The sequence below is a fragment of the Podospora bellae-mahoneyi genome, assembly GCF_035222275.1.
Source record: "Podospora bellae-mahoneyi strain CBS 112042 chromosome 1 map unlocalized CBS112042p_1, whole genome shotgun sequence".
In the NCBI taxonomy this organism is placed as follows: Eukaryota; Fungi; Ascomycota; class Sordariomycetes; order Sordariales; family Podosporaceae; genus Podospora; species Podospora bellae-mahoneyi.
In genome coordinates, this window is record NW_026946359.1 from 4,592,298 (window position 1) to 4,619,476 (window position 27,179).

At 52.5% G+C, this 27,179-nt stretch overlaps 10 protein-coding genes across 10 annotated transcripts; 5 read left to right on the forward strand and 5 right to left on the reverse strand.

Moving 5' to 3' along the window:
* Nucleotides 1-144: 144 nt before the first annotated feature.
* QC761_113300 (uncharacterized protein) lies at nucleotides 145-1,942 on the reverse strand (the record flags this gene model as incomplete). The annotated part of the gene is made up of 2 exons (XM_062874606.1): nucleotides 145-430; nucleotides 491-1,942. 2 exons carry the CDS (start codon nucleotides 1,940-1,942, stop codon nucleotides 296-298), a joined length of 1,587 nt encoding a protein of 528 aa, XP_062737823.1. The 3' UTR covers nucleotides 145-295.
* Nucleotides 1,943-2,619: 677 nt separating this feature from the next.
* Nucleotides 2,620-3,261, reverse strand: QC761_113295 (uncharacterized protein; the record flags this gene model as incomplete). The annotated part of the gene is made up of 1 exon (XM_062874605.1): nucleotides 2,620-3,261. The coding sequence occupies one exon, from the start codon at nucleotides 3,259-3,261 to the stop codon at nucleotides 2,620-2,622; it is 642 nt and encodes a 213-aa protein (XP_062737824.1).
* Nucleotides 3,262-3,622: 361 nt separating this feature from the next.
* QC761_0015300 (uncharacterized protein) lies at nucleotides 3,623-4,005 on the reverse strand (the record flags this gene model as incomplete). Its single annotated transcript, XM_062871986.1, has 3 exons — nucleotides 3,623-3,688; nucleotides 3,764-3,924; nucleotides 3,978-4,005. The coding sequence occupies 3 exons, from the start codon at nucleotides 4,003-4,005 to the stop codon at nucleotides 3,623-3,625; spliced, it is 255 nt and encodes an 84-aa protein (XP_062737825.1).
* Nucleotides 4,006-5,593: 1,588 nt separating this feature from the next.
* On the forward strand, nucleotides 5,594-6,601 carry QC761_113290 (uncharacterized protein; the record flags this gene model as incomplete). Its single annotated transcript, XM_062874604.1, has 1 exon — nucleotides 5,594-6,601. One exon carries the CDS (start codon nucleotides 5,594-5,596, stop codon nucleotides 6,599-6,601), a length of 1,008 nt encoding a protein of 335 aa, XP_062737826.1.
* A 260-nt stretch (nucleotides 6,602-6,861) lies between these two features.
* QC761_113280 (uncharacterized protein) lies at nucleotides 6,862-9,654 on the reverse strand. Its single transcript, XM_062874603.1, has 10 exons — nucleotides 9,544-9,654; nucleotides 9,092-9,422; nucleotides 8,932-8,965; nucleotides 8,775-8,869; nucleotides 8,702-8,723; nucleotides 8,515-8,611; nucleotides 8,451-8,462; nucleotides 8,224-8,392; nucleotides 7,311-8,173; nucleotides 6,862-7,254 (listed from the first exon to the last, which is right to left on the reverse strand). Exons 2-10 carry the CDS (start codon nucleotides 9,122-9,124, stop codon nucleotides 7,245-7,247), a joined length of 1,335 nt encoding a protein of 444 aa, XP_062737827.1. The 5' UTR covers nucleotides 9,125-9,422; nucleotides 9,544-9,654; the 3' UTR covers nucleotides 6,862-7,244.
* On the forward strand, nucleotides 9,616-11,689 carry RFC2 (Subunit of heteropentameric Replication factor C (RF-C)). Its single transcript, XM_062874602.1, has 4 exons — nucleotides 9,616-9,756; nucleotides 9,877-10,381; nucleotides 10,446-10,524; nucleotides 10,585-11,689. The coding sequence occupies exons 2-4, from the start codon at nucleotides 10,263-10,265 to the stop codon at nucleotides 11,542-11,544; spliced, it is 1,158 nt and encodes a 385-aa protein (XP_062737828.1). The 5' UTR covers nucleotides 9,616-9,756; nucleotides 9,877-10,262; the 3' UTR covers nucleotides 11,545-11,689.
* On the reverse strand, nucleotides 11,679-13,256 carry QC761_113250 (uncharacterized protein; the record flags this gene model as incomplete). Its single annotated transcript, XM_062874601.1, has 1 exon — nucleotides 11,679-13,256. One exon carries the CDS (start codon nucleotides 13,254-13,256, stop codon nucleotides 11,679-11,681), a length of 1,578 nt encoding a protein of 525 aa, XP_062737829.1.
* A 681-nt stretch (nucleotides 13,257-13,937) lies between these two features.
* On the forward strand, nucleotides 13,938-20,588 carry brr2 (Pre-mRNA-splicing helicase BRR2; the record flags this gene model as incomplete). Its single annotated transcript, XM_062874600.1, has 1 exon — nucleotides 13,938-20,588. The coding sequence occupies one exon, from the start codon at nucleotides 13,938-13,940 to the stop codon at nucleotides 20,586-20,588; it is 6,651 nt and encodes a 2,216-aa protein (XP_062737830.1).
* An 86-nt stretch (nucleotides 20,589-20,674) lies between these two features.
* Nucleotides 20,675-23,663, forward strand: QC761_113238 (uncharacterized protein; the record flags this gene model as incomplete). Its single annotated transcript, XM_062874599.1, is given in 5 exon segments — nucleotides 20,675-20,978; nucleotides 20,996-22,370; nucleotides 22,454-22,784; nucleotides 22,842-23,570; nucleotides 23,631-23,663. The coding sequence occupies 4 exon segments, from the start codon at nucleotides 21,982-21,984 to the stop codon at nucleotides 23,661-23,663; spliced, it is 1,482 nt and encodes a 493-aa protein (XP_062737831.1). The 5' UTR covers nucleotides 20,675-20,978; nucleotides 20,996-21,981.
* A 1,037-nt stretch (nucleotides 23,664-24,700) lies between these two features.
* Nucleotides 24,701-27,070, forward strand: ORC3 (Origin recognition complex subunit 3; the record flags this gene model as incomplete). The annotated part of the gene is made up of 4 exons (XM_062874598.1): nucleotides 24,701-24,748; nucleotides 24,810-25,534; nucleotides 25,591-25,864; nucleotides 25,922-27,070. 4 exons carry the CDS (start codon nucleotides 24,701-24,703, stop codon nucleotides 27,068-27,070), a joined length of 2,196 nt encoding a protein of 731 aa, XP_062737832.1.
* Nucleotides 27,071-27,179: the final 109 nt, after the last annotated feature.

Consider the following 27,179-nt stretch of genomic DNA (forward strand, 5'->3'; position numbering starts at 1 on the left):
GGAGGAGGCATTTCGATGCTATTTACAAAGACGAATCAAGGGACCCCCTTCTCGGATATCTTCGATCTGATCATCTCCACCTCCCATCGGTAGGTGTATGCCATGCAGATGAATATTTGTACATCACGCAAGTCGATAATCAGCTGCAGGAACCCATACTCATGCTGACCTGCATGCAGAAAACACGAGCTCTTTTCATAGTGACTAAATATTACGCAGGGCAAAATAACTACCATCATCAACACATGTTATCAAACATCACCCACCACCAACGCACTTATATAAAACCCCTATCTTAGGCCTTTACCAATCTCTTCAGCCTCCTTTCGATGATGTCTCTCCCCTCGAGGGTATCCCAGACACGATGGGGAGCCTTGTCAACAATATCCCAGTCTTCCAGCTTCCTGGTAAGGTGGCTTAGATCCCGTTGCTACAGTCATCCAGTCAGCCTGCATTCAGCATAAAACGGGTGCCATCATCAGGTACATACCTTAGCTTCCCACTCACTATCCCGTCTTATTTGTTCCCCAGAGCTAATAATAACCAGTGGCGTCTCCTTGTCCTGAATGGCCCGGCTTGAAGCAACGTCTCGCTTCGTGAGAGAGTCGGCCACCAGACTTTCCTGCAGTTTGGCAAAGATGGTGGTGCCAGATTGATACGAGGCACGGCCCCAAACTCGGTCCACGGAGCGTCTCCCTCTGAGTAGCGCGCCGAGGATTCTATCAATTCCACACGGCGAGATGACGCCTCTCAGCCAGAGCAAGAACCCACGGCCCGGGTCTCCAACTCTTGAGAGCAGATCCTCATGAAGCGGATCAATCATCAACAAGCCCCTCACATCTTCTCCGTGTCTTGAGCTGAACACTCTCGAGTAGATCGACCCAATCCCAGCACTGACCAAAACCCAGGGACCCTCCTCTCCAGCCCTCGACAATGTCTCCCCCAAGACATCCGAAGCCATGCTGGCCGAGAGTGGCGACGGAGCAGTGTCACTCCAAGCCATACCGGGCCTATCCGCAAAGCAGAACCTCTCAATCGAGCCATTTTTGACCGCATTCTCGGCCAGCTGCCACAGACCCCTTTCAACCGGATCCTCACCTCCCTCAATCAACACCGTCGTCGACTTTGCCCCGCTGGCATCAGTCTTGTTTCCGTAACAGTACAGATGAATCTGGTACTTGTCCTCATCCACCCAGTACCTCTCACCCGGCGGTCTCAGCCCAGAATCAACCGCCCTCAAGATCAGGGTACAAGTCATGAGCACCACCACCGCAGTAATCACCGAAAGCGCCACACTCGACAGCAGCACCTCTGTCCACTCCAGCAACGTCCTCCTGTGCTCCGGCCGCCCAGTCAACCTCTCCTCCTCCTCCGCCTTACCCCACTGAACCGTCCTCTCCGCAATGACCACCCACCCTACCATGAGCGTAGCCCAAACGACACTTCCTATCCCTACCCAAATCTCCTCATGTCTCGTCCTCGTCACCGCAACGATAACAATCGTGTCAACCAGCAACAGCCCCGCAAGAACCAGACTCAGAACCCGTTGGCTCTTACTCGGCACCGCAAAGAAGATCAACGAGATGGTAAGCGTAACTAGCGCAACAGTAGCGTAACTAAAGCTGAAGAAGGGTGATCCGCGAACGTGAAGACCGGGCGGTGTGACGAAGACGGAGACAACCATCAACACCCACCAGATGAATGTCAGGATGGTGAGCGCGACGGTGGCGTAGCGGACCAGGCGGACGGTGAAGAGGTTGTAGGGGGACACGGCTGGGTCGTCGGGGGAGAGGTAAGGGCCGTTGGAGGGGTTGTGGGGGGTGTAGGTTGTGCTGTCGACGCGGTTTGGGAGGAGGCGGGTGTGTTCGTTTGTTGTGGTGGGGTGGTGGTCCTCTTCGGAGGAGTAGCGCCGGTCCGAGGACCAGATGCCATTTGTGGACATGGTGAGAGGTGAGATAGTGACAGCAAGGTAGGTCAAGGTTGTAGATGTGAAGGTAAGGATAGACTAGACTATGGTGCCGACTAGCAGCAGTTCATTGTCTATATGTCCTGTGAAGATATTCCCCACCAAGATAACCGAAGTGAAAAAACTAAAGCGGCCTTGTAAATGATGGAAAATAGATATGGCTCTTCTTTAGTGACGGATCAGATATCAATTTCGCCTTGTCGCAGCAAGGTCATGGGGGGTGTCTCCCACAATCAACGACGTCATAACTTGTTAGTTCTATAATAGGCCTGTTTTGGGTGTAGCAGGACGCTAATTGGTCGGTTTGGTCGGTTTGTTCAACCTTCCCGAACGCCAAAACTACGATGGATCGGCCGCTAACATCGACAGGCAAGGAATTGGCACTTTTGGGGGCACATGGTTTTTGATTGCTGGGAGTACCTTGGTGCGTTTCGACATATAGGCTTCGTAGACGTTGCCTCAACCTTGATTGTTTTGGCTACACTGCTGCCTTCGGATGAATTGTCTCCAAAGTGGTCGATTTTGGGGTTACTTTCCTGATCTCTCTGGTCTTACTTTTCTCATCATTGCCATCGTACATGGAGAGAATTCCCCCCAAGTTCATCGCATAAACATTTTCCTCCCAACCTTATCCCCTCGAAAAGACCTCCCCTTCACTGCCATTTGTCATCCCACCCATAATTCCACGGCACTTGCTGCTGGCCCCCAACCCGGCCAACCGGACTTAACCCCGACACCTCCCCCTTCCTAAAACTCCCACTCCCCCCACTCATACTATACCCAGACAAACTCCCACTTCCACCACTCCCCCCACTCCTTATACTCCCCCCCGCGGTCAGCTCACTCCCCCTCCTCTCCCTCTCTTTTCTCCTCCTCTCTTCCTTCCTCCTCCTGAGCAGTTCCTCCGGATCAGGCCCCGTCGTCGAGGTGATCGCATCAGAAGGGATCTCCCCTATCGGTGCCCTGAGCTTGGAGTGAGCTTCACTATCCGTCAGGGGGATCCCCGCCTTGCGAAAAGCTTCTTTTTGGTGTGACAGAAGAGCTTGCGTGGAGGGCTCGGATGTTGAGAGCCAGCCCGTGAGTTTGGAGACCTTTCCCAGGAGTTTCCCTCCACCTCCGCCTTCGCTTCGACTCCTGTCTTTGATTGGGGAGGGGGGCTGTTGTTTCTTGGAGGAGGATTTGACAGAGGTTGATTTGCTGCTTTTGCGGGATTTGGACCGGTGTTGGGGGTCTGTTGCTTCTGGGTTTGCGCCGGACATGGCTGGAGGGTAGGAGGTGCAGTAGGTTGGGTCCATGGTCGGTATTTTGGTCTGGGTTGGGTATGGAGGTGAGATCGGTGCGAGGATCTCGGTTGGTCTGTTTAGGTGAAGGTGAGGTCGACTTGAAAACGTTTTTATTTCGTCTGGATGTTGAGGTTTAATATACCCAGGTATCGACTCTCGTTTGGTTTGATAGGTCGGCTCGGCGATGAAGGCTGTTCGGGAGCTGGTAACACAGCGGCCACACAGCTGAAGGGAAAGCAGGACACTATCCAGACGCCAACTAATATTGACTTGTCGAGGACGTAAGAAAATATCTTTATATTCTGCTGACAATGACTGTGTAACTCCGGATGATGACCACGCCACCGGCGGAAGAGGGGCATGAAAAGAATCACTATGAGAGATTCTCTCTGTTTGGAAGGAGCGTGTCCGGAGCGTTCTTCGGCTTGAGCAAGCTCTTCTAAAGCTCATCAGGGGTCAGTCTTAAACCAGTGTCAGAAACAAGTTGTAAACCCTACGACGAAATCCTACGCACTGGCAGAATGCTTGGCTGACTCGAAAGTATTAGAGTTTTTGCTGGAACCGGAATTGCTATCTGGGCCAAGTGTTGCAACTTGGCATGCGTCTTCAAATCGATGCCGGTCCAAAAGTTGAACTTCTTGTGGTTGTGGTATTCTTGGGATATCTCGACGGCTCCTGAAATGGCTACGGTATATAGATAACCGTCTAGCCTTTTCTTCACTCCAGACCCAAGCCAAGGGAGAAGCAAGCAGACATGCAAGAGATACCCGATCTGAAGTCTGGTGTGAGGGAGGTCACCAATAGAGGACCCTGGGGACGAAAAGCAACAAGCCAAGCAAACTCAGAAGCTAGCCACGCGATCCCCAGACAGAGACAGGCGCTAGTCAAAGAATGTAGCCGCCACGAGCTGAAAACCAGATAAGTGGAATTTGTCGATACCAACCCCCGGTACCGAGTTGCCAGAGCCTACAACTTATATCGTTGAGTGAAATCCGAGCTTGCTCAATGACATAGTGTATGTAACCTGCGGGGAGTGCAATATTTCATGGCGGTGTCAATCCCAAAGCAGCAGGAACCCTGGCTGCAACATTGGCGAGAAAACCAGCCTGCATTGGACTGGGTGGATGTCGCTTGGCCTTGGTTCGATGATGCATCACAGTCGAGGATGGAAAACGGCCTTGGCACAGAGGAAGAATCTCTTCGAGTCCAAAGACTGTGCAGGATCGTCGTCAATGGATTGAGAATTGCATGCTTCTTTGCTTCTATGGAAGCCCTCTCCCGAAATCTGGAACATTCTTGGATGTCGATCCCACGTCAACTCCCGAGACGGGCGGTATGATGGATGGTGCCATGAACCGACGAGATTGGCGAGTCCAGAGAACTGGGTACGTGATGCCGAATGCCGCAAGATATATTAACCAGATGCAACCTAGGGCTAATCCTAGGAAAATCCTCGCAGCTTGCAAAATCTTGACAACTCGTGGTGAGGGTCAACGTATGCCAATAAAATGCAGGCTGGTTTCTTTCAGGCCTAGACGTCTGCGGACTCGAGAAGCGAGCAAGATTGCGCACACTGTTGAGCCTGCAGCTGTCAGTTCTCAGACCAAGTCTCCGAGAAGCAAGTTAGTTCAGCTCTTCTTTGGGAGGGAAGGTCAAGAGGTCATCCAGAAAGGACCTCAGATGCACCGGAGCATCCTGCCCTGCATCCGGTGCCCGACCTAACCTACCAGGAGAGAGCTTGATATCAACGTTGTCTTGTCTGGCGAATGGCACTGTGCTTCGACTGCATCTCCGTCTTCTAGCTTGGTCTTGATTTAGGTCCAGTGGGAGAAACATGGCAGTGATTGGTCGGCAACTGCAGGAGTCCTGTAGGAATGATTCGATTTATGCCTAGAAAAAGAACAATAGGCGCGTAAAGCCCTCAGCCAAAACTGGATGGAAGTCAAACATCTTCGATTTTCGAAGCCTCGCACCGAGGGAGTGTTGCAGATGCTGTCAAGGTTCTCCGAAAGTCAAGATTCGGGACGCACAGACTTTTAGCCCCACCATGGTGGGGCAATCGGTTAATCATCCGCCCTTGGCGACCCCCCCCAAGCCGCCGTCGCCTAATTCCCCGCCTTTCTTTGACATCCTCACAGTCAGCCTGGAGGCCAAACGCCAACCAACGAGCCACGCAGACAAACATCTCCCCTTGCTTCCGCGCCTGCAAGCCGCGCTTTCTGTCGGGTTACTCACGTTTTTTGACTTGACTTTTCTGCGCTCCCAGTTCAGCTTGCGCAAAACGCGCTTTGCTCCTCAACCCAACTTCAGAGCCTCGCGCGCGACCCAACACCAACCGGCGACCATGCCCGGCCTCACCATCATAAACGACGGAACACAGGCCACGCCGGCCTCCGGCGCGGCGCACGGTTCCGGACCCGGCTCCGCACCTCAACAACAACCATCTCAACCTCAACCACCACCACCAAACTCATCATCACGACAAGCACCACAACGCCATCAACAACCACCACAACTCCCCACCACGATCACAACCACCAGAGCACCCTCCCCAACCCGCCCCCCAATATCCCCCATAACCCCCAAACTCGACCCCACCAAACCGACCATCCCCCCTCACCTCCCAAAAGAAACCCCTATCCCACCCCCAACAATCCCCGACTTCTCCCTCTCCCGCCCACCCCTCTCCCACACCTCCCAACCCCAAGCCCAAACCGCCATCCCCCCTCCCCAACCAGTCCCACTAGACTTCGACTCCAACCCCGACGTCCTAGCCCTCAAATCAGCAATCTCCATCCTCCAACTCCAGCGCCAACGCGCCCAAGCAGATATCAAATCCCTCCACAAAGCTAAACTCTCCGCCCTCTCCGACCCAGCCTCCTTTGTCGCAGACCTCACAATCGGAAAGGTTGGCCAAAAGGAAGAGGCCCTATTCGGGGGATCACCGCCCTCCGACTCTGACTCTGACGACTCCGACGAGGACACTAAGAAGCAAGATGGAGAGGAGAAGGAAAAGGAGCCAGCATGGAGGAAGTTACCCAAACCACAAACTGTCGTCCGATGCCCGCCTATAAACTGGAATCAGTACGCAATCGTGGGCGAGAGTTTGGATAAGTTACATGCTGAACAGCTCAAGGCGCCGACGCCGGGGGTTCCGGTTGTGATGACGGGGGGGTCAAACCAGGGGACGGCTGGGAGGTTCGAGTTTACGGCTGGGCAGCAGGATGGTGGTGGAGGTGCAGGAGGGGGTTTGATGGGGAGTAATCAGCCGCAGAAGTTGGTCGGGATCGCGGCGCCGTATGTGCCGGGGAGGGACAAGATTGAGAAGAAGAGGGGAGGGAAGCGGTCGTGATCTATCTCGTGAGAAAGAAAAGGAAGGGGCAATAAGACATGACAGTGAGAGAAACTTTCAGGAGATCATTATGAAGTGGACGAATATAGAGCAACACAAAGGGGGGCATCAGCTAGGCGTTTTTGGAGTTTGAATTTCCACAAGGGAACAACAGACAGGACTACATGGCAACAGGATAGATGTTAAACAATAGGCTTTTAACTGCAAATGGACTTCTCACTGTTCAGGTCAGCTGAGCTATTCATTCACAACAAACACATCACATCACGTCTCACGCTGTAAGTGGCTACAAAACACACTTCAATTCCTCACAAATGCTCCAGCGAAATGACCATCTATCAATGTCCCAGCCCAGCCCCCCAAACCTCCCATCGCTTGCCCGAATTTAAGCTATTGTTTGACTACGCTCCCGGGGAAGTAAGAAAAGATGCCTGTCAGAACGACAGCAACTGGACAACAAAACAGCTATCGTCACATGTCGACCACACCAGCAGCACCGCATATTAAAAGCCATAAATAAGCTGACTATAACCCTTGCCTCATCGCTACATCCCCAAATCCCAGCCTCAAAACGCCGTGAAGCTTGCCTTTCGGATCCTGTATCCTAACAAGCTGATGTGAGAAAACGTATGGTGGAAGTGGTTTAAAAGTCCCTATAGTATGTTAGCCTGGTAAAACGCCGCATGAATAATCCAACGGGCTTAGTTACTCCATAGACTGCTGAACCGAGCGACGAAGACGCCTGTTGTAGTTGCGGCGCTCGTCCACTCCTCCCCAGTACAGCTTGAAGGCTTCCGGATTGACCAGCGTCCGAGGATCGTACGGAGGGTTCTCCTCCTCCAAAGCATCAATCACCGCCTCAATGTGAGACTTGACATCCTCTCTCTTACTGATCGCAGAAACATAGCATGGTGTTCCATCAGGGGATATCCTATGGTGGAAGAGACGGGTCTCAAATCTAACACGAGGCTGTTCTTCTGGGAACCTGGGGCTGAAGTGAAGCCTGAATCTGAACAGCCCACCATCAAGATTCGTCATAGGCTTCCCGAAATAAGTGACTGCCCAGATAAAGGGGTTGCTGTCGACCAGTTCGATGTTGTGCGGGAGGTCGGCACGCTTGAAGGACTCGACCACCTGCTCGAACTGGCGATAGAGGTTGACCGCGACGGTGGTCTCTTTGGCCTTGGCCTCCATTCCCTCAGCCGCCCATCGGTCAGTCTCCGCATCAAGAGCATTTTTGATGTTGCGCAGCCGCCTCTCCAGTTCTGGGTAGTTGAACTTTCCCTCCATCGAGTTGCTAGCTCCTTCAAAAGGCATCCTGGTGAAAGATTGCCCGTCCTTGGTCTCTTCCTTCCCCTTCTGGACGGCTGCGAGGTACGACTCATAGTACCACAGGAAGCGACGCTTGCATAGATCCTTGAATGGCAGGAACGGGGTGCTATCCTCATCTAGCGTATCCATGTCGAGATCGTAGTCACTTGGCACCATTGGGGTGATAGATCCGCCTGCATCCATCCCAAGATACTCCTCCAGACGTTGAATCACCGAGATTCGGAGGGTTTCATGCCGAATCTGTCCTCCCGTCAGCCTCGCAACCGGCAATGAACCATCGATTTCGTTACCTTTTGGACGTAGTCCTTCTGGTTCTTCTTGTCCGATGACTCATTGGCATCTTCGAATCCGGGCTCGTTTTCATAGGGATTCGTAGACATCAGGCTCTGGATCGAGAGTAGGATAGACTCAAGGCCCTGCGCAGCTGACCACTCCTCACCAGGTTCTCCACGCCATGTCCTAGGTCTTGTTAGTCCAAAACGAGAAGAAGCGTGCGCAGAGAGAGACAAGAAAGTACCCGAGAATCGACCTATATCCTGGTTAGCCCGGACTCCCCCCCGATTGATCGCTCCTGTACGTACAAGCAAACTTTTCCATTAGCATAGATGTTGGGGTTAAACCGGGTACGGCCAGAGTTTGTCGTGGTACAAGTGACTGTTGGTGACTTGCGGGGGTAATCTAGAGAAGATCAGGTTGGTTGCTGAGCGAACAATGACAAAGATGCCGGAAAGCGAATGTCAATGTCTCTTATAAACCATCATCACGTACCCTTGTTGAACTTGAAGTCGAACTGCCGGTATGTTAGCCAGCTACCAATCGTTGCAGACTCATTTCATGTTACCTCGAAGAAGCCGAATTCATACGGCGTCTCGTGGGGACCAATGATGAGGGCCTTGACGTTTCGGACATCTATGTCACGACAAGCGACGGCGAGAGCTAAGGAGTCTTGTGAGCTGAAGATACACGGGGCTACCGTTTTGGAGACCATGCCAGCTTACAAAGATCCGAGTTTTTCTGGAGGTCACTCAGCTCCTATACATCAAGACCGACATCGCCGTCTGTGTCAGCCTTCGGTACACCTTCGAGCCCATCCATGTTGCAGCCCTGCGGTGTGTGCTCTCCCCCACTGTCCGAGAGCGTCGAACCACGGCAACCCACCTTTGTGATCCGGAAGACGGACTGGTCCGCCATTGTAGATGAATGTTGTCGAAATGGATGTCGTCAAGGCGGAGTGTATAATGAATAAAACAGCGAAGAACTGTGCTGCGGACCGTCAAGGGTAGCTGGAAGCTATGCTGGGAATGAGGTTCTCACGAGTGGGATGTTTGGGAGAAGGGGTCCGGGTCAGCACAAATGGTCGAAAGGCAGTGCCCGGACAAGGTTATAGGCAGGTCCCGCCTACGAGATTAGCGGCCTTTGCCTGCGCTAACGTTGGGTGTAACTGACAGTTGGGACAAAGTGCGGGGCAACAGTTATTGAGAGTTGGAGACTGAAAGGGATCGATTGGTTAATAACGGCACAATGTGGTAGCATTGCCTGATGTAAAACTGCATGCTTGGGCTTCTATGGAATGTCGAGTTACCTCGCCAGGCAATTTGAGAACCCCATACCAGTAGTGTGAAAGATCTGGGAATACAAGTCATTCGGCCTGTCCCCACTCTTGGTAGGCAACCATGCCTTTGTTTTCACTCGTTGATCTGCTACCTTAGTCGATGCCTTCGGCTACTGATGTGGTCATTACTCTTCGTTGGTATCTCGAGAAGCGTGCATTCAACATGCAAATTTGGACTTGGCAGCCTTGTTTTATATTAAAGCCGGCCCGGGTAGGTGAATGTCTGGAGGGGTCTTGATGCCAGAGAGACCAGCTGTTCAAGTCTAAACCTCTTGCAACATAAAAACAGGCGCATGGAAGATATGTTGAATCTAACCTGTTCATATCAAAGGCAGTATAGACAGGGGAAACATATGGACTCTGAAACATTCTACACATTACACTAATGTCGTTGGGAAGGCTGTGGAGGGGAACAGTTGCGTGTGAAGCACCCCTCCATGACTGACCATCGGTGTTGTGGAGCCACAGGTACCGAGAGTGGGGGCCAGTTTGGAGAACCCCTGTCCCCAACGACGCGGTCGTCGCGCTTTTTCCAACTTGACGCGTAAAGTACCTTCATACTAGCATCGTCAACCTCAAGGTTTGCCTGCAGTAGCATCACCTTCACAGCTTAACCTCTTTGCATTGATTTTCATTCCAGGCCGATCAATCTTCTCAATAACCGGAAAGTCTTCTTTTCCAGATACAAGCGAATCTACATATCCGATATCCACAACTATGGCCAACTTTTTTGACCTCAAGGCCCGAAAGGCTGCCCTTGCCAATGGAGCAGCCACCAAAGAAATCGAGAAGAAAGATGGCGAGAACACCAGAGTGCAACCATGGGTTGAGAAATAGTACGTATTTTTCATCATGATCAACACTTCAACTTCCTAAATACTGACCCTCATCCCCCTCCAGCCGACCCAAAACCCTCAGCGATGTCACCGCCCAAGACCACACCATCACCGTCCTCCAGCGAACCCTCCAAGCCTCCAACGTATGTTCACCCTCTTCACCACCTTCAAGTTTCCCAACTAACATGCCACTTTCTCCCCAGCTCCCCCACATGCTCTTCTACGGACCCCCAGGAACAGGCAAAACCTCGACCATCCTCGCCCTCGCCAAAGAGCTCTACGGTCCCGAACTGATGAAATCCCGTGTCCTCGAGCTCAACGCCTCCGACGAGCGCGGCATCTCCATCGTCCGCGAAAAAGTCAAGGATTTCGCCCGTATGCAGCTCACCAACGTCTCCTCTGCCGCCTACAAAGCCCGCTACCCCTGCCCCCCGTTTAAGATCATCATTCTGGACGAGGCAGACAGCATGACGCAGGATGCGCAGTCGGCCTTGAGACGGACAATGGAGACATACAGCAAGATTACCCGTTTTTGTTTGATTTGCAACTACGTCACGAGGATCATTGACCCATTGGCGTCGAGGTGTAGCAAGTTTAGGTTCAAGAGTTTGGACCAGGGGAATGCGAAGAAACGATTGGAGGAGATTGCAGAGAAGGAAAAGGTTGGGTTGGACGAGGGTGCGGTGGAGGGGTTGATAAACTGTGCGGAGGGGGATTTGAGAAAGGCGATTACTTATCTGCAGAGTGCGGCGAGACTGGTTGGGGCGGTGCAGCAGCCTGGTGGAGGAGACGATGGGGAGGATGGGATGGATGTGGATAAGAAGACGGTTTCGGTCAAGATCGTGCAGGATATTGCGGGGGTGATTCCTGACGAGACGATTCAGAGACTTGTCAAGGCGATGAGGCCGACGACTTTGGGGGGGAATTATACACCTATTGCGAAGGAGGTGGAGGATATGGTGGCGGATGGGTGGAGTGCTGGGCAGGTGGTAACTCAGCTTTATCAGGCGGTAGTGTATGACGAGACAATTGAGGACGCGCAAAAGAACAAGATTCTGTTGGTATTCTCGGAGATTGATAAGAGGTTGGTGGACGGGGCGGATGAACATCTTTCGATTTTGGATCTGGCGTTGCGAATATCGGGTATTTTGGGTGGGAGATAGATAGGGAGGCATGATGTTGCACGGAATAATGTAAATTCCCATGGCGTCTTTGAGGCAGCAAGCAGGCAAAAATACAGGGGAACTGGTAGAATCGTCTTTTTTTTGCCACCTTTAACTACATAATACAATACATTTCACTCATCAGACCTCAGCAGCCCCAGATTCCCTTTGACCATATCCCAAACCGTTCCTGTCTTGGCCGCTGCTGCTGGTTGCTCAACCATCTTGCTTCCTCGACGGGTGTGTTTTCTCGCAGGCCAGCTCCCCTCCGCCATCCAGATATCCTCCTCCCCTTCGTTCATGCTTGCTCCCTCTCTGGCCTTCTGTCCTAGCAAGAGATCCACCTCCGCCAACGTCTGCAACGACCCCTCCAGCGCCACCTGCCCTTCCTCAATCTTCTCCGTTACTGTCTCAAACGTGGCAATCTTGGCTTGCTCAGCTGCATACACCCATTGTTTGACACGGCCAGAAACTTGGGTGTAGTCGTCATTGCTGGTGGAGAGGGTATGGTCACTGGACATTACCCTATTGCCTCCCGGCATAGGGTGTGCGGGTATCAACTGGCTTTCTTGAGCTAGATGATCCAAAGCCGTGGTGTTTTCCTTAACTTGTTTGCTGATTGTATTGTTCAGATGGTGTTTCTGAGCAATGAGACTCTTTTGCTCGCGGGAGAGGGCGAGGAGTTGTTCTAGGTAGGGGGTGAGGAGTTGTGCTGCGGACGTTGGTTGAGAAGACAGCCCAGACTCGTTCTGTGAGTTCATATCTGCTGGTTTGGTGGGTTTGATGTTTGGTTTAGGGTGTTGGCTGACGAGATTGAGGAGGAATTTGCGAGCCTCGAGGTATTGGTCGTATTTATCCTTTATACTGGCCAGCTGGGCGTCCATGTCAAGGGGCTCGTTAATGGACGCTTTGCTGGCGCGGAATCGGTTGTCTGAACTGCCTGGGGGGTGGTCGGCGTCGTCGCCTGATGCTTTGGAAAGTTCATTTTCGATCCAGCTGATGAGTTCTATCCTGGTTTTGTTGAGGGCTTCGAGTTTGGCGCTGTCGGTGGTGGTTTCTGGGCGGGCGGCGGATTGTGACCTGACCTTGTCTAGGGCTTTCTCTTCTTTTTGGAGTAATAGCTTTGCCTCGAAGACGTGTTTCTCTAGTTGGTCGTTTAGGTCTTTGAGGTGGGCGTTGATGGAGGTGTTATCGAGAGTCATGGCGGAGACGATCTCTCTTGGAATGTTGGGTAGAGGTCGACTGTCTCGAAATACCTCCTTGGGGTTCATGAAATCTGGCAATGCTGCTGGCTTTTGACTCAGCTGGATGAGGTGCTTTTCGATTGCCTGGAGCCTCTCGCGCTTCTTTTCGAGACTGATAATCGCCAGGTGCTCCTGGAGTCGCTCTAGGCCTCCATTTGAGCTGTCATCTTCTTCTGGCTCGCTTGCATAACTGGTTTCATGAGTCTGCTTTCTGAACTCGTCACGGGCTTTGATGTTTGCCCTCAAAGCCTCGAGATATTGTCGATAAAGGCCTTGGGTGGTGGGGGCTGGGCCAGGCTTCTGATCAGTAACCAGAGCCAGGGGTTCTCTAACAGATCCATGCTGGAGACTAGACTCCAGATGCAATGCTATCATTCGTCGAATATGTGCTGCTTCTTCACGTGGTCTGATGTAGGGGTCGAGAACTCTTTGTATGGTTGTGAGGGTATCACTGGTTGGGCTGGGCATTGCGGTGAGTTGTAAGGTGAGGTTGAAGCGTTCGCTAACAAAAGATTGAGGATGCTGGCTTCGGTTTATGGGCCCAGTTGTCTTTGAAGAAGAGTATATTAAACACCCATGGATTCAGCGTATTCTTGACAATTTCATGAATAACCTCGTATTGCTGTAGTCAGTAAGTGGTGTTGTTGTTTGTGACAAGATACTGTCTTGAGCAACTTGTAAACACACTGGCTGTTTGTTAGGGAAGTTGACTTGATATAAATGCAGGGGCCATCAGTGGTGTCCTCACTAAATATGCCTCAACTACGGTTTACTTTGACAGCAGGCGGCCAATCAGAGGACGTCGCGGAACTACCCAAAAAATTCCCACATTGAGGACGGCGCATGGCAGCTTCAACTCTCAGACGCGAGCAGCGCGACTGCTATTTTCCACCACATCCACATCTCAACAACGTGTGACCTGCGTCGTCCACCCACCACGAATTCAGTCATTTGATGCGGCACTCGAATGCATATTTCTTTCAGCTTCTTCAAACAAGCCTGAGTTCAGTTTTGGGGCGGGGCTGGGTTGGAATAGTTTCCGCCACAGACAGGTTTCGCTGCGGCGACTGCGAAATCCCATAATTTTGAGACGACCATCCTCACCTCGTCGATTTCTCCCCGTATCATCCATCTCCACCATCCGCCAACATGTCCGACTATCAGCGCGATGTCTCGCAGTACAAGTACTCGGCCATGTCCAACCTGGTCCTCCAGGCGGACCGTCGGTTTGTCACAAGACGAACAGACGAGGCCACAGGCGACCCAGAATCTCTCGCCGGTCGTCTCTCCATCAAGGATATGGGCGCACGTGTCGGCCGCGATGCGGCCCCAAAGACGAAAAAGACCAGTGCCATGCCCAACGTCGAGCGAGGAGATGTACAGGAAGGCGCTGATATTCTCCAACACTTGAAGGACAAGAAGAAGAAGGGCAAGACCGAGACCCGCGGCGGTGGTATTCTCGCGAGCACCGACATGATCGAGGGTATCATCTACCGACCACGAACACAGCCAACACGGGACGCATTCAACCTCATCCTGACGATTGTGGCCGAGCACTTGGGTGACCTACCCCACGACACAGTGCGCAGCGCGGCTGATGCCGTACTGGAGTTCCTCAAGGATGATGACCTCAAGGATTTTGACAAGAAGAAGGAAATTGATGGGATATTGGGCGAGTCTATGGATCCAAAGCAGTTCAATGAGCTGGTAAATCTTGGTAAGAAGATCACAGATTACGATGCGCAGGACGACGAGGATGAGGAAATGGGCGATGCCAGACCAGATGCCGATGATGAAATTGATGGCCGCCAAGGTGTTGCGGTCAACTTTGAAAACGACGAAGATGATGATGGCATGGTAGATGTAGTACGGGACGAGTCTTCTTCTGAGGACGAGGAAGAGGACATTGACGATGAGGATCGGCCAGAGCTTCAGGAGGTTGCCGAGGGTGGGGAGGCTGGGATTGATCGGGATGAGGAGGAGGTAGGGTTGGTTGATGGCGACACTATTGTTATCGATGCAGCGCCAAACGGGAAGGACAAGTCCGAGGAGAAGAACTTTGTGCCGGCCCGAGATATTGATGCATATTGGTTACAACGGCAAATTGGTCGCCTTTACCCAGATGCCCATGTTCAGCACGACAAGACCTCCCTTGCGCTCAAGATCCTTTCAGGAGAGCCAGATGAGCCAGGTGGAGAGGAGAAGCAACTTCGCGACATTGAAAATGACCTCATGGAGCTCTTTGACTACGAGCACCATGAGATTGTGCAAAAGCTGATCGAGAACCGGGAAAAGGTTGTTTGGCTTACACGGCTGGCCAGGGCAGAGGACCAGAAGGAACGAGACACAATCGAAAGAGAAATGGCTTCAGAAGGGCTGCGGTGGATTCTGGACGAACTTCATGGCAAGTCCAAGGATGACCAAAAGAAGCCAAAGATGGAAATCAAGATGGACATTGACTCTGGTGCCTTTGCCGACGGGAAAGCCCCAAAGCAGGAAAAGCCTGATGGTCAGTTGGTCGGCGGTCTTCAACCCAAGAAACTGATCAACCTGGAAAATCTCGTGTTCGACCAAGGCAATCATCTCAACACCAATCCCAAGGTCAGGCTACCGGAAGGTACCACAAAAAGAACCTTCAAGGGCTACGAAGAAATTCATGTGCCTCCACCCAAGAAGCGTAATGATCCTAGCGATGTGAACATCCCTATTTCGGAGATGCCAGAGTGGGCTCAACCTCCTTTCAGCACAACCAAGTCTCTCAACAAGATTCAGTCAAAGTGCTTCCCTACTGCGTTTCATGACGACGGCAACATGCTGGTCTGCGCCCCGACAGGTTCCGGCAAGACCAACGTGTCTATGCTCACCATTCTCAGAGAGATTGGCAAGAACAGGAACGAGAGGGGTGAGATTGACCTCGACGCCTTCAAGATTGTCTACATTGCCCCCCTGAAGGCTCTTGTACAGGAGCAGGTCGGCAATTTTGGCAAGCGTCTGGAGCCGTATGGTATCAAGGTCTCGGAATTGACTGGTGACCGGCAGCTCACCAAGCAGCAAATCTCTGAGACTCAGATCATTGTCACGACACCTGAGAAGTGGGATGTCATCACCAGAAAGGCCACTGATATCTCCTACACAAATCTGGTTCGGCTGATCATTATCGACGAAATCCATCTTCTACATGATGATCGTGGCCCGGTTTTGGAGAGCATTGTGAGCAGGACGATTCGCAAGACCGAGCAAACCGGTGAACCAGTCCGTATTGTTGGTCTCTCTGCTACTTTGCCGAACTACAAAGATGTCGCAAGCTTCCTGCGTGTTGATATGGCCAAGGGCTTGTTCCATTTTGATGGTTCATTCCGTCCCTGCCCGTTGCGCCAAGAATTCATTGGCATCACCGAGAGGAAAGCCATCAAGCAACTCAAGACCATGAACGATATTACCTACACCAAGGTGATCGAGCATGTCGGCACTCACCGCAACCAAATGCTGATTTTCGTTCATTCGAGAAAAGAAACGGCAAAGACGGCCAAGTACATTCGCGACAAGGCTTTGGAGATGGATACCATCAACCAGATCCTCAAGCACGATGCTGGTACTCGTGAGGTGCTTAGTGAAGCAGCGAATGCAGTCAACAATACGGATCTCAAGAACATCTTGCCCTACGGTTTTGGTATCCATCACGCTGGTATGAGCCGAGCTGATCGCACTGATGTGGAGGATCTTTTCTCTAGCGGCCATATTCAGGTGCTTGTCTGCACGGCCACCCTCGCTTGGGGTGTCAACTTGCCTGCTCACACAGTCATTATCAAGGGTACTCAAGTTTATTCTCCAGAAAAGGGTAGCTGGGTTGAATTGAGCCCTCAGGATGTCCTGCAGATGCTTGGTCGTGCCGGTCGCCCACAGTTCGACACATACGGTGAAGGCATCATCATCACCACTCAGGGAGAAATGACGTACTATCTTTCGCTTCTCAACCAGCAGCTGCCTATTGAAAGTCAGTTTGCAAGCAAGCTGGTGGACAATCTCAACGCCGAAATCGTCCTGGGCAATGTTCGCAGCCGCGATGAAGGTGTGGAGTGGCTCGGCTACACCTATCTCTTCGTTCGCATGCTCCGGTCGCCCGGTCTCTACAGCGTCGGCGCAGAGTACGAGGATGATGAGACATTGGAGCAGAAACGTGTCGATCTAATACACTCGGCCGCTACTGTGCTCAAGAAGTCGAACTTGATCAAATACGAGGAAAAGACCGGCAAGCTCCAGTCTACCGAGCTTGGTCGTATCGCCTCTCATTACTACATCACAAACTCGTCCATGGACACCTACAACAAGCTGATCCAGCCGGCGATGAATGATGTGGAGCTCTTCCGTGTCTTTGCACAGAGTGGCGAGTTCAAGTACATTCCGGTTCGTCAAGAAGAAAAGCTTGAACTGGCCAAGCTGCTTGCTCGTGTGCCCATTCCCGTCAAGGAGAGCATCGAGGAGCCAACTGCCAAGATCAATGTTCTGCTTCAGGCCTACATTTCTCGCCTGCGACTGGATGGCCTTGCCCTGATGGCCGACATGGTCTATGTCACTCAGTCTGCTGGCCGCATCCTTCGTGCCATCTTCGAAATCACCCTCAAGAAGGGATGGGCTTCAGTTGCCAAGTTGGCTCTGAACCTGTGCAAGATGGCTGAGAAGAGAATGTGGCCGACTATGTCTCCTCTCAGACAGTTCCCCAGCTGCCCAGGCGAAATCGTCAGAAAGGCTGAGCGGATAGAGGTGCCTTTCAGCAGCTATCTGGACCTTGATCCCCCTCGCATGGGCGAGTTGCTCGGCATGCCCAAGGCTGGAAAGACTGTTTGCACGCTTGTGGCCAAGTTTCCTCGCGTCGAAGTTCAGGCCAACGTCCAGCCCATGACTCGCTCCATGCTCCGGGTCGAGTTGACCATCACGCCCAACTTTGAGTGGGATGTTGACGTTCATGGGTTGTCTGAAAGCTTCTGGATCATGGTAGAAGACTGCGATGGTGAAGACATTCTCTTCCATGACCAGTTCATCCTCCGCAAGGACTATGCCGAGTCTGATGCGAATGAACACATTGTAGAGTTCACAGTGCCCATCACTGAGCCAATGCCGCCTAATTACTTCATCTCGGTGATTTCGGACCGCTGGATGCACTCCGAGACTCGACTGCCAGTATCATTCCAGCAGCTGATCCTGCCAGAGAGGTTCCCACCACACACTGAGCTTCTTGATTTGCAGCCTCTGCCGGTTACCGCCCTGAAGGCCAAGGACTATGCCGCTCTCTACCCTGACTTGACCCAGTTCAACAAGATCCAAACGCAAACTTTCAACTCGCTCTACGGCACCGACAACAATGTCCTTGTGGCCGCTCCCACGAGCAGCGGCAAGACCGTCTGTGCCGAGTTTGCCTTGCTTCGTCACTGGAACAAGCAGGAGTCTGGACGTGCAGTGTACATTGCTCCGTTCCAGGAGTTGGTGGACCTGCGCTATCAAGATTGGCAGAAGAAGTTTGCCAATCTCAGGGGGGGCAAGGATATTGTCAAGCTGACTGGAGAGACTACTGCTGATCTGAAGCTCCTCGAGCAAGGTGACTTGATTCTGGCGACGCCTCTTCAGTGGGATGTCTTGTCCAGACAATGGAAGCGCAGAAAGAACGTCCAGACTGTGGAGCTCTTCATTACCGATGAGCTGCACATGCTTGGTGGGCAGATGGGATACATCTACGAGATCATCGTGTCGCGCATGCACTACATCCGCACCCAGACTGAGCTCCCGGTCAGAATCGTTGGTCTCAGTGTTTCCCTTTCCAACGCTCGCGATGTGGGAGAGTGGATTGACGCCAAGAAGCATGATATCTATAATTTTAGCCCTCATGTCAGGCCCGTTCCTCTGGAGCTTCACATTCAGTCATACACCATTCCTCATTTCCCATCCCTGATGCTGGCGATGGCTAAGCCAACATATCTGGCTGTGACTCAGATGTCGCCTGATCAGCCGGCTCTCATTTTTGTGCCCAGCCGCAAGCAAACTAGAGCCACAGCAAGGGACATCCTCACTGCCGCATTGGCAGATGATGATGAGGACCGCTTCTTGAACGTTGAGGTTGAGCAGATACAGAAGCTTCTCGAGCGTGTCCAAGAGCCAGCTCTCGCGGAGGCTCTCTCCCACGGCGTTGGCTACTACCACGAAGCTCTTAGCCAGAGTGACAAGCGCATTGTCATGCATCTCTACAAGAATAATGCCATCCAGGTTCTCATCGCCTCTCGCGATGTCTGCTGGGAGCTGGATTGCACTGCCCACCTCGTTATTGTCATGGGCACGCAATACTTCGAGGGCAGAGAGCACCGCTATGTTGACTACCCGCTCAACGAGGTTCTGCAAATGTTCGGCAAGGCTTCGCAGTCTTCGCGCGACGGCCGTGGTCGCGGTGTGCTGATGGTGCCGGCGGTGAAGAGAGAGTATTACAAAAAATTCCTCAACGAAGCTTTGCCCGTTGAGTCGCATCTTCACAACTTCCTCCAGGATGCGTTTGTGACCGAGATCAGCACGAGGATGATCGAGTCTGGTGAGGATGCTATCAACTGGGCCACATTCACCTACTTTTATCGCCGACTGCTCGCCAACCCAAGCTACTACAGTCTTACGGATCCTACTCACGAGGGCCTGAGCCAGTACCTCTCTGACATGGTTGAAGCCGCCCTGAAGGAGCTCTCGGAGTCCAAGATTGTCGACTTTGACGAGGACGAGGGCACTGTCGCTCCTCAGAACGCTGCCATGATTGCTGCGTATTACAACATCTCGTACATCACCATGCAGACCTTCCTTCTCTCGCTCACGGCGAAGACGAAGCTCAAGGGCATTCTCGAAATCGTTACCTCTGCTACCGAGTTTGAATCGATTCAGATCCGGCGTCACGAGGAAGCCATCCTCAGACGCATCTATGACAGTGTTCCCGTGAAGATGGCTGAGCCAGCTTTCGATTCGCCTCATTTCAAGGCCTTTGTGTTGGTTCAGGCCCATTTCTCCCGGATGAACCTCCCGATTGATTTGGCTAAGGACCAGGAAGTCATCTTGACCAAGATTGTCAGCCTGTTGAATACCATCGTCGATATCTTGTCTTCTGATGGCCGTCTTAACGCTATGAACGCCATGGAAATGTCGCAGATGGTGGTGCAGGCCATGTGGGATCGCGACAGCCCCCTCAAGCAGATTCCCAACTTCACCACTGAAACTGTCAAGGTGGCCAACAAGTACGACATTCAGGATATCTTTGACTTTATGAGCAAGATGGATCCTGACGAGAATCCTGACTACAATCCTCTCATCAAGGATCTCGGGTTCACCCAGGCACAGCTCGCGCAGGCGGCCAACTTTACCAACAGCAAGTATCCCGAAATCTCGCTGGAGGTTGAGGTGGAGGACAAGGATGAGATCCGAGCTGGCGAGCCGGCGTACCTCAAGATCGCGATTGAGCGGGAGATTGACGAGGACGAGGAGTACGACCCGACCGTGCACGCGCCGTTTTACCCCGGCAAGAAGACGGAGAGTTGGTGGTTGGTGGTTGGCGAGGAAAAGACAAAGGAGTTGCTGGCAATCAAGCGGATCACGGTAGGACGGAAACTCAACGTCAGACTGGAATTCACCGTGCCCACGGCGGGTCACCACGACTTGAAGCTCTTCTTCATGAGCGACAGCTACATGGGTGTGGATCAGGAGCCATCATTTTCGGTGGAGGTTGCGGAGGGGATGGATGTTGATGAGGAGGAGGACGATGAGGAGGACGATGATGAGTAGTGGGTGATGCGGAGGGCTTTTGGGAGGAATGTGAAGTGGTGGTGGGGGGTTTTGTTGGTTCAGAGCTTGGGGGGGGGGTCAAAATATTGTCTTCATTCCCAATCGGATTTCTCTCTTATTGTCATCAAGGGCGGTTAGTTGAGCGTGTGTATATGGTATAGAATGGGATCTGGAGGTATAATATAACATTAACTTTGATGTCTGTTTTGGTCTCAATCTACTTGGGGGCATTACCTTTGCTGTTGGGGGATGGTCTACGTCACGAGATGGTCTCTCAGGCTGAAGTCGGAAAGCCATGTGGGGTTTCCGGATGCTGTTGTTGAACAGGCTCAAGGGGGACGGGAAGTGGGAAGGGGACGGGGATGGAGATGGGGACGGGGATGGAGATGGGGACGTGGATGGAGATGGGGACGTGGATGGAAATGGGGACGTGGATGGAGATGTGGATGATCTTGGGAGGAGGAGGTGCTGGTGGTGGAGAAGGTGGTGGCGAGAAGAGAGGGCTGGTTGCTTGGCCCTCGATCACCTATGTACTCCTCTAAGAGTGATGTTAGGAGACAAGCTGGTGACAAGTGACAGGGTGACAAGGGCCAAGCGCAAGGCGGCGTAAAGGTAGACAAGACAGGCAGCTCCTCTTTGGGTTTGTTGTTGGTCTGACCACACACAGCGGCACTCCGCACACTCCGCCTCCTTTGATAGGGGGAGAAGAGACCAAGACCTGGAAGAGCAAAGTAAAAGCTCCCTCACACCCACTCACCCACCAAGGAACCACACGCACGCCAGACGCTCGGACCACTTCCTTCGTGTACTGCCCTCAAATAATTTCTCTTCTCGCGAAGGCTTCTCCAAACTTCCGCGCAACCACCTTCCATTGTCCTAGCGCTTCGCCATTGTGTCTTGTCTTTTCATCGCGCGCCCATCGGAACAGCATCGAATCCATCACCCGAGGCCGCGCCACTCTTGATATAAGACTTCCACGCGCTCAACGCGTCCAAGTCCAAGTCTGCACACGACAAACAACCTGTCACGTCCCCGTCGCGATCCTTCGCTGACATCACCCTAACCGACCCAAAATGTCACGAGAAGGTTCTCCAGTCGCGCCCGCCTCTGAGGCCGCGCAACCAGCTGTCGAGAAGAAGGAGGAGGACGCGCCTATTGCCCCTGCTGCCCAAGACATCAAAGAGGCCATTGCGGCCGAGTCCAAGGCTGCCGTCGAGTCTGCTCCTGCCGAGGAAGCCTCTGACAACAAAGCGGAAGAGGGTAACATGTTCCACAACACCTGCCAGGCAGGCCACTTACATCCTCGCCACTACATCTAGCTAACCATCATCTGTTATCAGCACCAGCTGCCGAGAAGACCGCCGAGCAAGCCGAAGAGAAGCCAGACGTCGAGATGACAGACGCTGCCGATGCTTCTGAGGCTGGAGCCCCATCCCAACCATCCGCCGACAACAATGCCGATGCGGCCCCCAAGGCTAAGGCCAACCGCAAGTCAATTGGTGCTGGCGAGGCGAAGGGAAAGAAGTTGAACAGAAAGGCATCAAAGCCGCGCATTCTGCACACCGACGCCCAGCCAGGCCAATACTTCTTTGTCAAGCTCAAGGGCCACCCGCAATGGCCAGTGATCATCTGCGATGAGGGCATGCTGCCCGACTCATTGCTCAAGTCTCGCCCAGTAACTGCCAAGCGGCAGGACGGCACATACCGCGACGACTACGCCGATGGCGCCAAGAAGGTCGCCGACCGGACTTTCCCCGTCATGTACCTTTACACCAACGAATTGTGAGTTTTCATTCTCATGTTCGCCCCGATGTTGTCGTTAAGGTTTTTCTGGGCGCTGAATGCTAATGCGCCTCTGTTTACAGTGGCTGGGTACCAAATGGAGAGCTTATCGACCTTGACCCTGAGGAGGTTAAGAATATCAACACCGACAAGATGAGGAAAGACCTCCAGGCGGCTCACAAACTCGCCGCCGAGCAACACCCCCTCCAGTTTTACAAGGATGTTCTTGACCAATACCAGGCGGAACAGGAGGAGAAGGAGAGGGCCAAGGCTGCGAAGGCGGCTACCCCCAAGGGGAAGAAGAAGTCGTCTGCTGTCGTCGATGAGGATGTTGATATGGACGATGATGCCGAGAACAGCACACCTCCCAAGGAGAAGAAATCGAAGAAGAGAAAGGCGGATGAGCCAGCAGAGGTAAGCAGTCACACACCCGGTTTTCGTCATGACATTTGCTTATATGCCCTTCGATAGACTCCTCAGCGCACAGAGTCAGTTAAGAAGACCAAGATTAAGCTGACGAGCAACGCGACTCCCAAGGCAACCAACGGTGCCACACCTTCAGCCAAGGCCAAGCCTGATGCGAAGGCCACAAAGACCAAGTCTAAAAAGACAAAGGACGGTGAGGATAAGAAGGTCGAGAAGGAAGCTTCTGAAGCTCCCAAGGAGCCCGAGTTGTCGCCACAGGAACAGAGGGAGAGAAAGGAGCGGGAGGTGCTTTTCCTGCGGCACAAGCTCCAGAAAGGTCTTCTTACTAGGGACCAAGAGCCCAAGGCGGAGGAGATGGCCACCATGTCCGAGTACATCACCAAGCTCGAGGGCTTCCCAAATCTGGAGGTCAGCATCATCCGGACAACCAAGATCAACAAGGTCTTGAAGGCGATTCTGAAGCTGGAGAATATTCCCAAAGAGAAGGAATTCAACTTCAAGTCACGCTCTCAAGTGCTGCTCAACAAGTGGAATGAGCTTCTTGCGGTTGATGGAGGAGCGGTGGCTCCAGCTCCTGCGGCCAAGGCTGTCAACGGCACAGCGCCCAAAGAGGCCAAGACCAATGGTGTCAAGGCTGATGAGCCCGCAAAGGCCGAGAAGGAGGAGGCCAAGGAAGAGCCAAAGGAGGAGAAGAAGGATGAATCTCCAGCGAAGAAGACCATGGAGAAGTCTGAGGAGGCTTCAGAGCCTGCAGACAAGATGGATGTTGATGAGGTGAGCCTGCAGTACATGGAACAATTCTTTCGAGTGACATTGACTGACAATTTACATCAGGCCAAGCCAGATGCTGTTGAGGCGTCCGCCTAAACGACGGGCTGAACTGAATTTCCCATATCGTTACGACCACATCGCTGGCAGCAAAGCGGGACTCCATCAAGAGTCGACAAGCGGGGATTTGGCGGCAAAAATTGTTCAAGGGGGTCCAAAAGTGCGTTGGGGAGCATTTTAGCAATGGTCATCAGCAAGCTTGGCAGTATCCTGTTTGTGTAAAACTAGGCGGTTCTGAGTTTTGTGTTTTTTTCTGTCTTTTTTTCTCCCTTTGCACAACAACACACAAGGGGAACGTTTTCCTGGTCTGGTTTTGGGGTAGGGAGGTGGTTGGTGGTGTTCTGGCTCTTTTTAAATACAGGCTCGCACAACGTTTGCTAGGGTTTTCCATATTTTCATCTTTCTCTCTCTTGGGGCTGCCTTGGGAGAGTGTACAAAGGAGAGCGGAAGCGTGGACGTTACTAGCAGAGAGAGGTCTGGGGGGGGATAAGGGAGCCGATAATCTTGCTGCTGCTGGGAAGATGAAAAGGGGGTTAGGGTAGTAGAGGGAGGCCACGGAGGAAAGAGGAGAGATTATGGGACGGAATAAAGCAGCAGAAAGAAGGAAAGGAGTCGAGCTTTTTTGTTTATTATTTTATTTTTTATTCTGGCCATGTGTTTTCTTCGTCATACCGAAAAACGCACTCTCTCTATCTCTGTCACTGTTGTCGAGTAGGCGCTTGGCATATCTCGATGATGGACTGCTTCCTTTGGCTTTTTTATGGAGTTAATAGTGTTGAGGTATAGTAGTATGATTAGCAATTATCGTTTTTTCCCACCTGCCTGCTTGATGAGTGAGGATGAATAGGTAGTGAATGAGATGAGATGTGAAGAGTGCCACAATCCCGTCAAGGGGGTTATGGAAGTGGCTGCAAATTGTGGCGGTGTAAGATTACAGTTGTGACGTGTAAGTTAGCATCTTTCAATCAAACACGCTACGACGGAACGGTTTCGAGAACCTTCATGAACACTTTCACGCGACAACGTGTCTTATCAACTTTATTGTCAAACCCCGTAGTTTCTGTCTTGAGATTAAAATGGCCGAGTTTGACGACACGAGTTTATTCCAGGAGGATGATCACAGGGTGAGTGTTTGTAGGGTTTGGGAGTTGAATTGATTTGATGTGCTGATGAGAGTTGTATTAGGTAGCATACATGTTTACTGCACCACCGATCACCACTGCCGCAACAAATGCATCGCCAACTACCACAACAAAATCTGCGCCAGGTCGGCCGGCGAAAAGGAGGAGGGTGTCGGAAAAGGATACCGCTGCTCCTCTTCCTGCCCAGGAAAAAGATGATGATGAAGGGCGTCAGTGGCCCAGATTGTTCAACGGCCTCGAGTCCCCCTCGGCGGCCGACCTCCGAAAAAAGACCTACGAGTCTACCTGGCCGGTTTTGGAGAGCGAGATTGAGAGTGTGCTGAGGGATGCGAACCGTCAGACTCTGGAGGAGGTTGTCGAGTTTTTGAACAGTGATGTTCATGAATGTGAGGGGAGGGGGAGGGTTCCGGCTGGGTTTATCATCACGGGACCTAATATTGCGGGCCAGGATTTGCTGTTTTCGCAGTTGGGGGATGTGTTGGCTGAACGGGGGGAGGGGAGGGGGAGGTTTGTACGGTTGAGGGCGGGGGAGGTGGGGAATTTGAAGGGGGGGTTGAAGAGGATTGTTAGGGAGGGGATGGGAGGTCAGGAAGGGGGAGGGGGGGAGGATGGGAGGATGAGAGGGGGAGGGAGGAGGTATTTGGATTATGATCTTGAGGCGTTGAGGGTGGAGATGGAGGGGAGGGGAGGGGGGAGGGTGGTGGTTGCTTTTCAGGATAGTGAGGCTTTTGATACGGGGTTGGTGGGGGAGTTGGTTGGGTTGTTTCAGTGAGTTATATCTTTTTGCAGTAAAATGGAGAGGGTGATGTTGACAAGGGGAATAGTTCATGGCAGGATCGGATTCAGTTTTCGGTGTTGTTTGGGATTGCTACTTCGGTTGAGCTTTTCCAGGCGAGGCTGCTCAAGACGACGGCGAGGCAGCTATACGGGGCGCAGTTTGATGTTGTGCAGGCTAATGCTGTGCTTGAGAGCGTGATCATGGCTGCGGTGGCGGGGACGAAGGCACAACTGAGGATCGGGCCGGGGTTGTTGAGGAAGTTGGTGAGAAGGCAGCAGGAGCAGGTTGCGGGGGTGGGAGCTTTTGTTAGCTCGCTCAAGGTATGTTTTAGGAAGACATGTCTCGAGACAGAATATGCTGACCTGAAAACGGTGTAGTATGCGTACATGAACCACTTCTACGCCAATCCGCTAAGCGCTCTACTTGTCGACGGTCAGAAGCTGGACAAGGAAATTCTACAGTCGGAACACCTCGAGGCAGTGAGGATGCTGGAGTCGTTCAAGTCACATGTGGAACAGTCTGTCGAGGACGGACGGCTGGATCACGCGCGATTGTTGCTGGAGAATGATGACTATCTCAAGGGTAGAATCAACAGGCAGGCCGCCAAACGACAGCAATATCTAGGAAAGCTTCTTCAGTCGTTGGCCTTGGTTATTGCTACTGAGCATTCGAAGAGGTCGTTTGTTGAGCTCTACGAGGCAGCTCTGGACGAAGGGATTTCCCTGGATCAGTCGCCTGGACCATTCGACCTGGGCGATGCCATCAAACGGTCAACTCCAGAGGAGCTCATTGGTCTCATCAAACGCGTGATGACCGTCATCGTAGATGGCAACCCATCTCTTCACTGGAATGGCATGGGCATCGGTCAGGACGCCGAAGCCGCGATCGATAAATTTGAAGCGCTCCGCGCAGATGTGGAACGACTGATAGAGACGTCCAAGAAGAAGAAAACCAGCCTCAAGAGCAAATACAGCTCTCAAAGCAGAGTCCTCCGCACAACCGTTGTTGCGCAGAAAGTTCAGCTCAGTCGCGACACAGCCACGCTGACGGAGGAAGACAATGCTTTTACAGCAGCCATCGATGACTTTTTCGCCTTCTTCAAGACTCTAGTGGGCTGCGAACCACTGTCAAACCTGTTTCTCAACGAGGTTTGGCAGTACGACTATCACCTGCCCTACGAAGACGTCTTTGTTCCCCGGCCGGGTGCCACGTTTGCCCGCGCATTGTCTCGCCCGCATGACTACCTTGGTTGTGCTTGTTGCGACAAGGCGAATGGCTCAATGGTGGGGACGCTGCCTGCTACGTCTATTTTGTACCATCTGTACTCCGAGGCGGGCGCGTCAATCAACGTTGCGGACTTGTGGGCGGCGTACTATGCGCTCGTGGGCGAGGACTCGGAGATCGGGATGGACGAGAGGTCGGCGCTCGTGCTGTTCTACCAGGGGCTGGCGGAGATGAGAGCCATGGGATTCGTGAAGCAGAGCAAGAAGAAGGCCGATCACATTGCCAAGTTGAAGTGGTTGTGATTCCGGATTCGGGGGGTTTTCGGGTTGGTGGTGGGTGAAGGTAGGTTTGTCTCACCCCTGCCTGCCGTAGGAATTTTGGTTAGGTTGAGGAGTTGATTAATGCATTGTT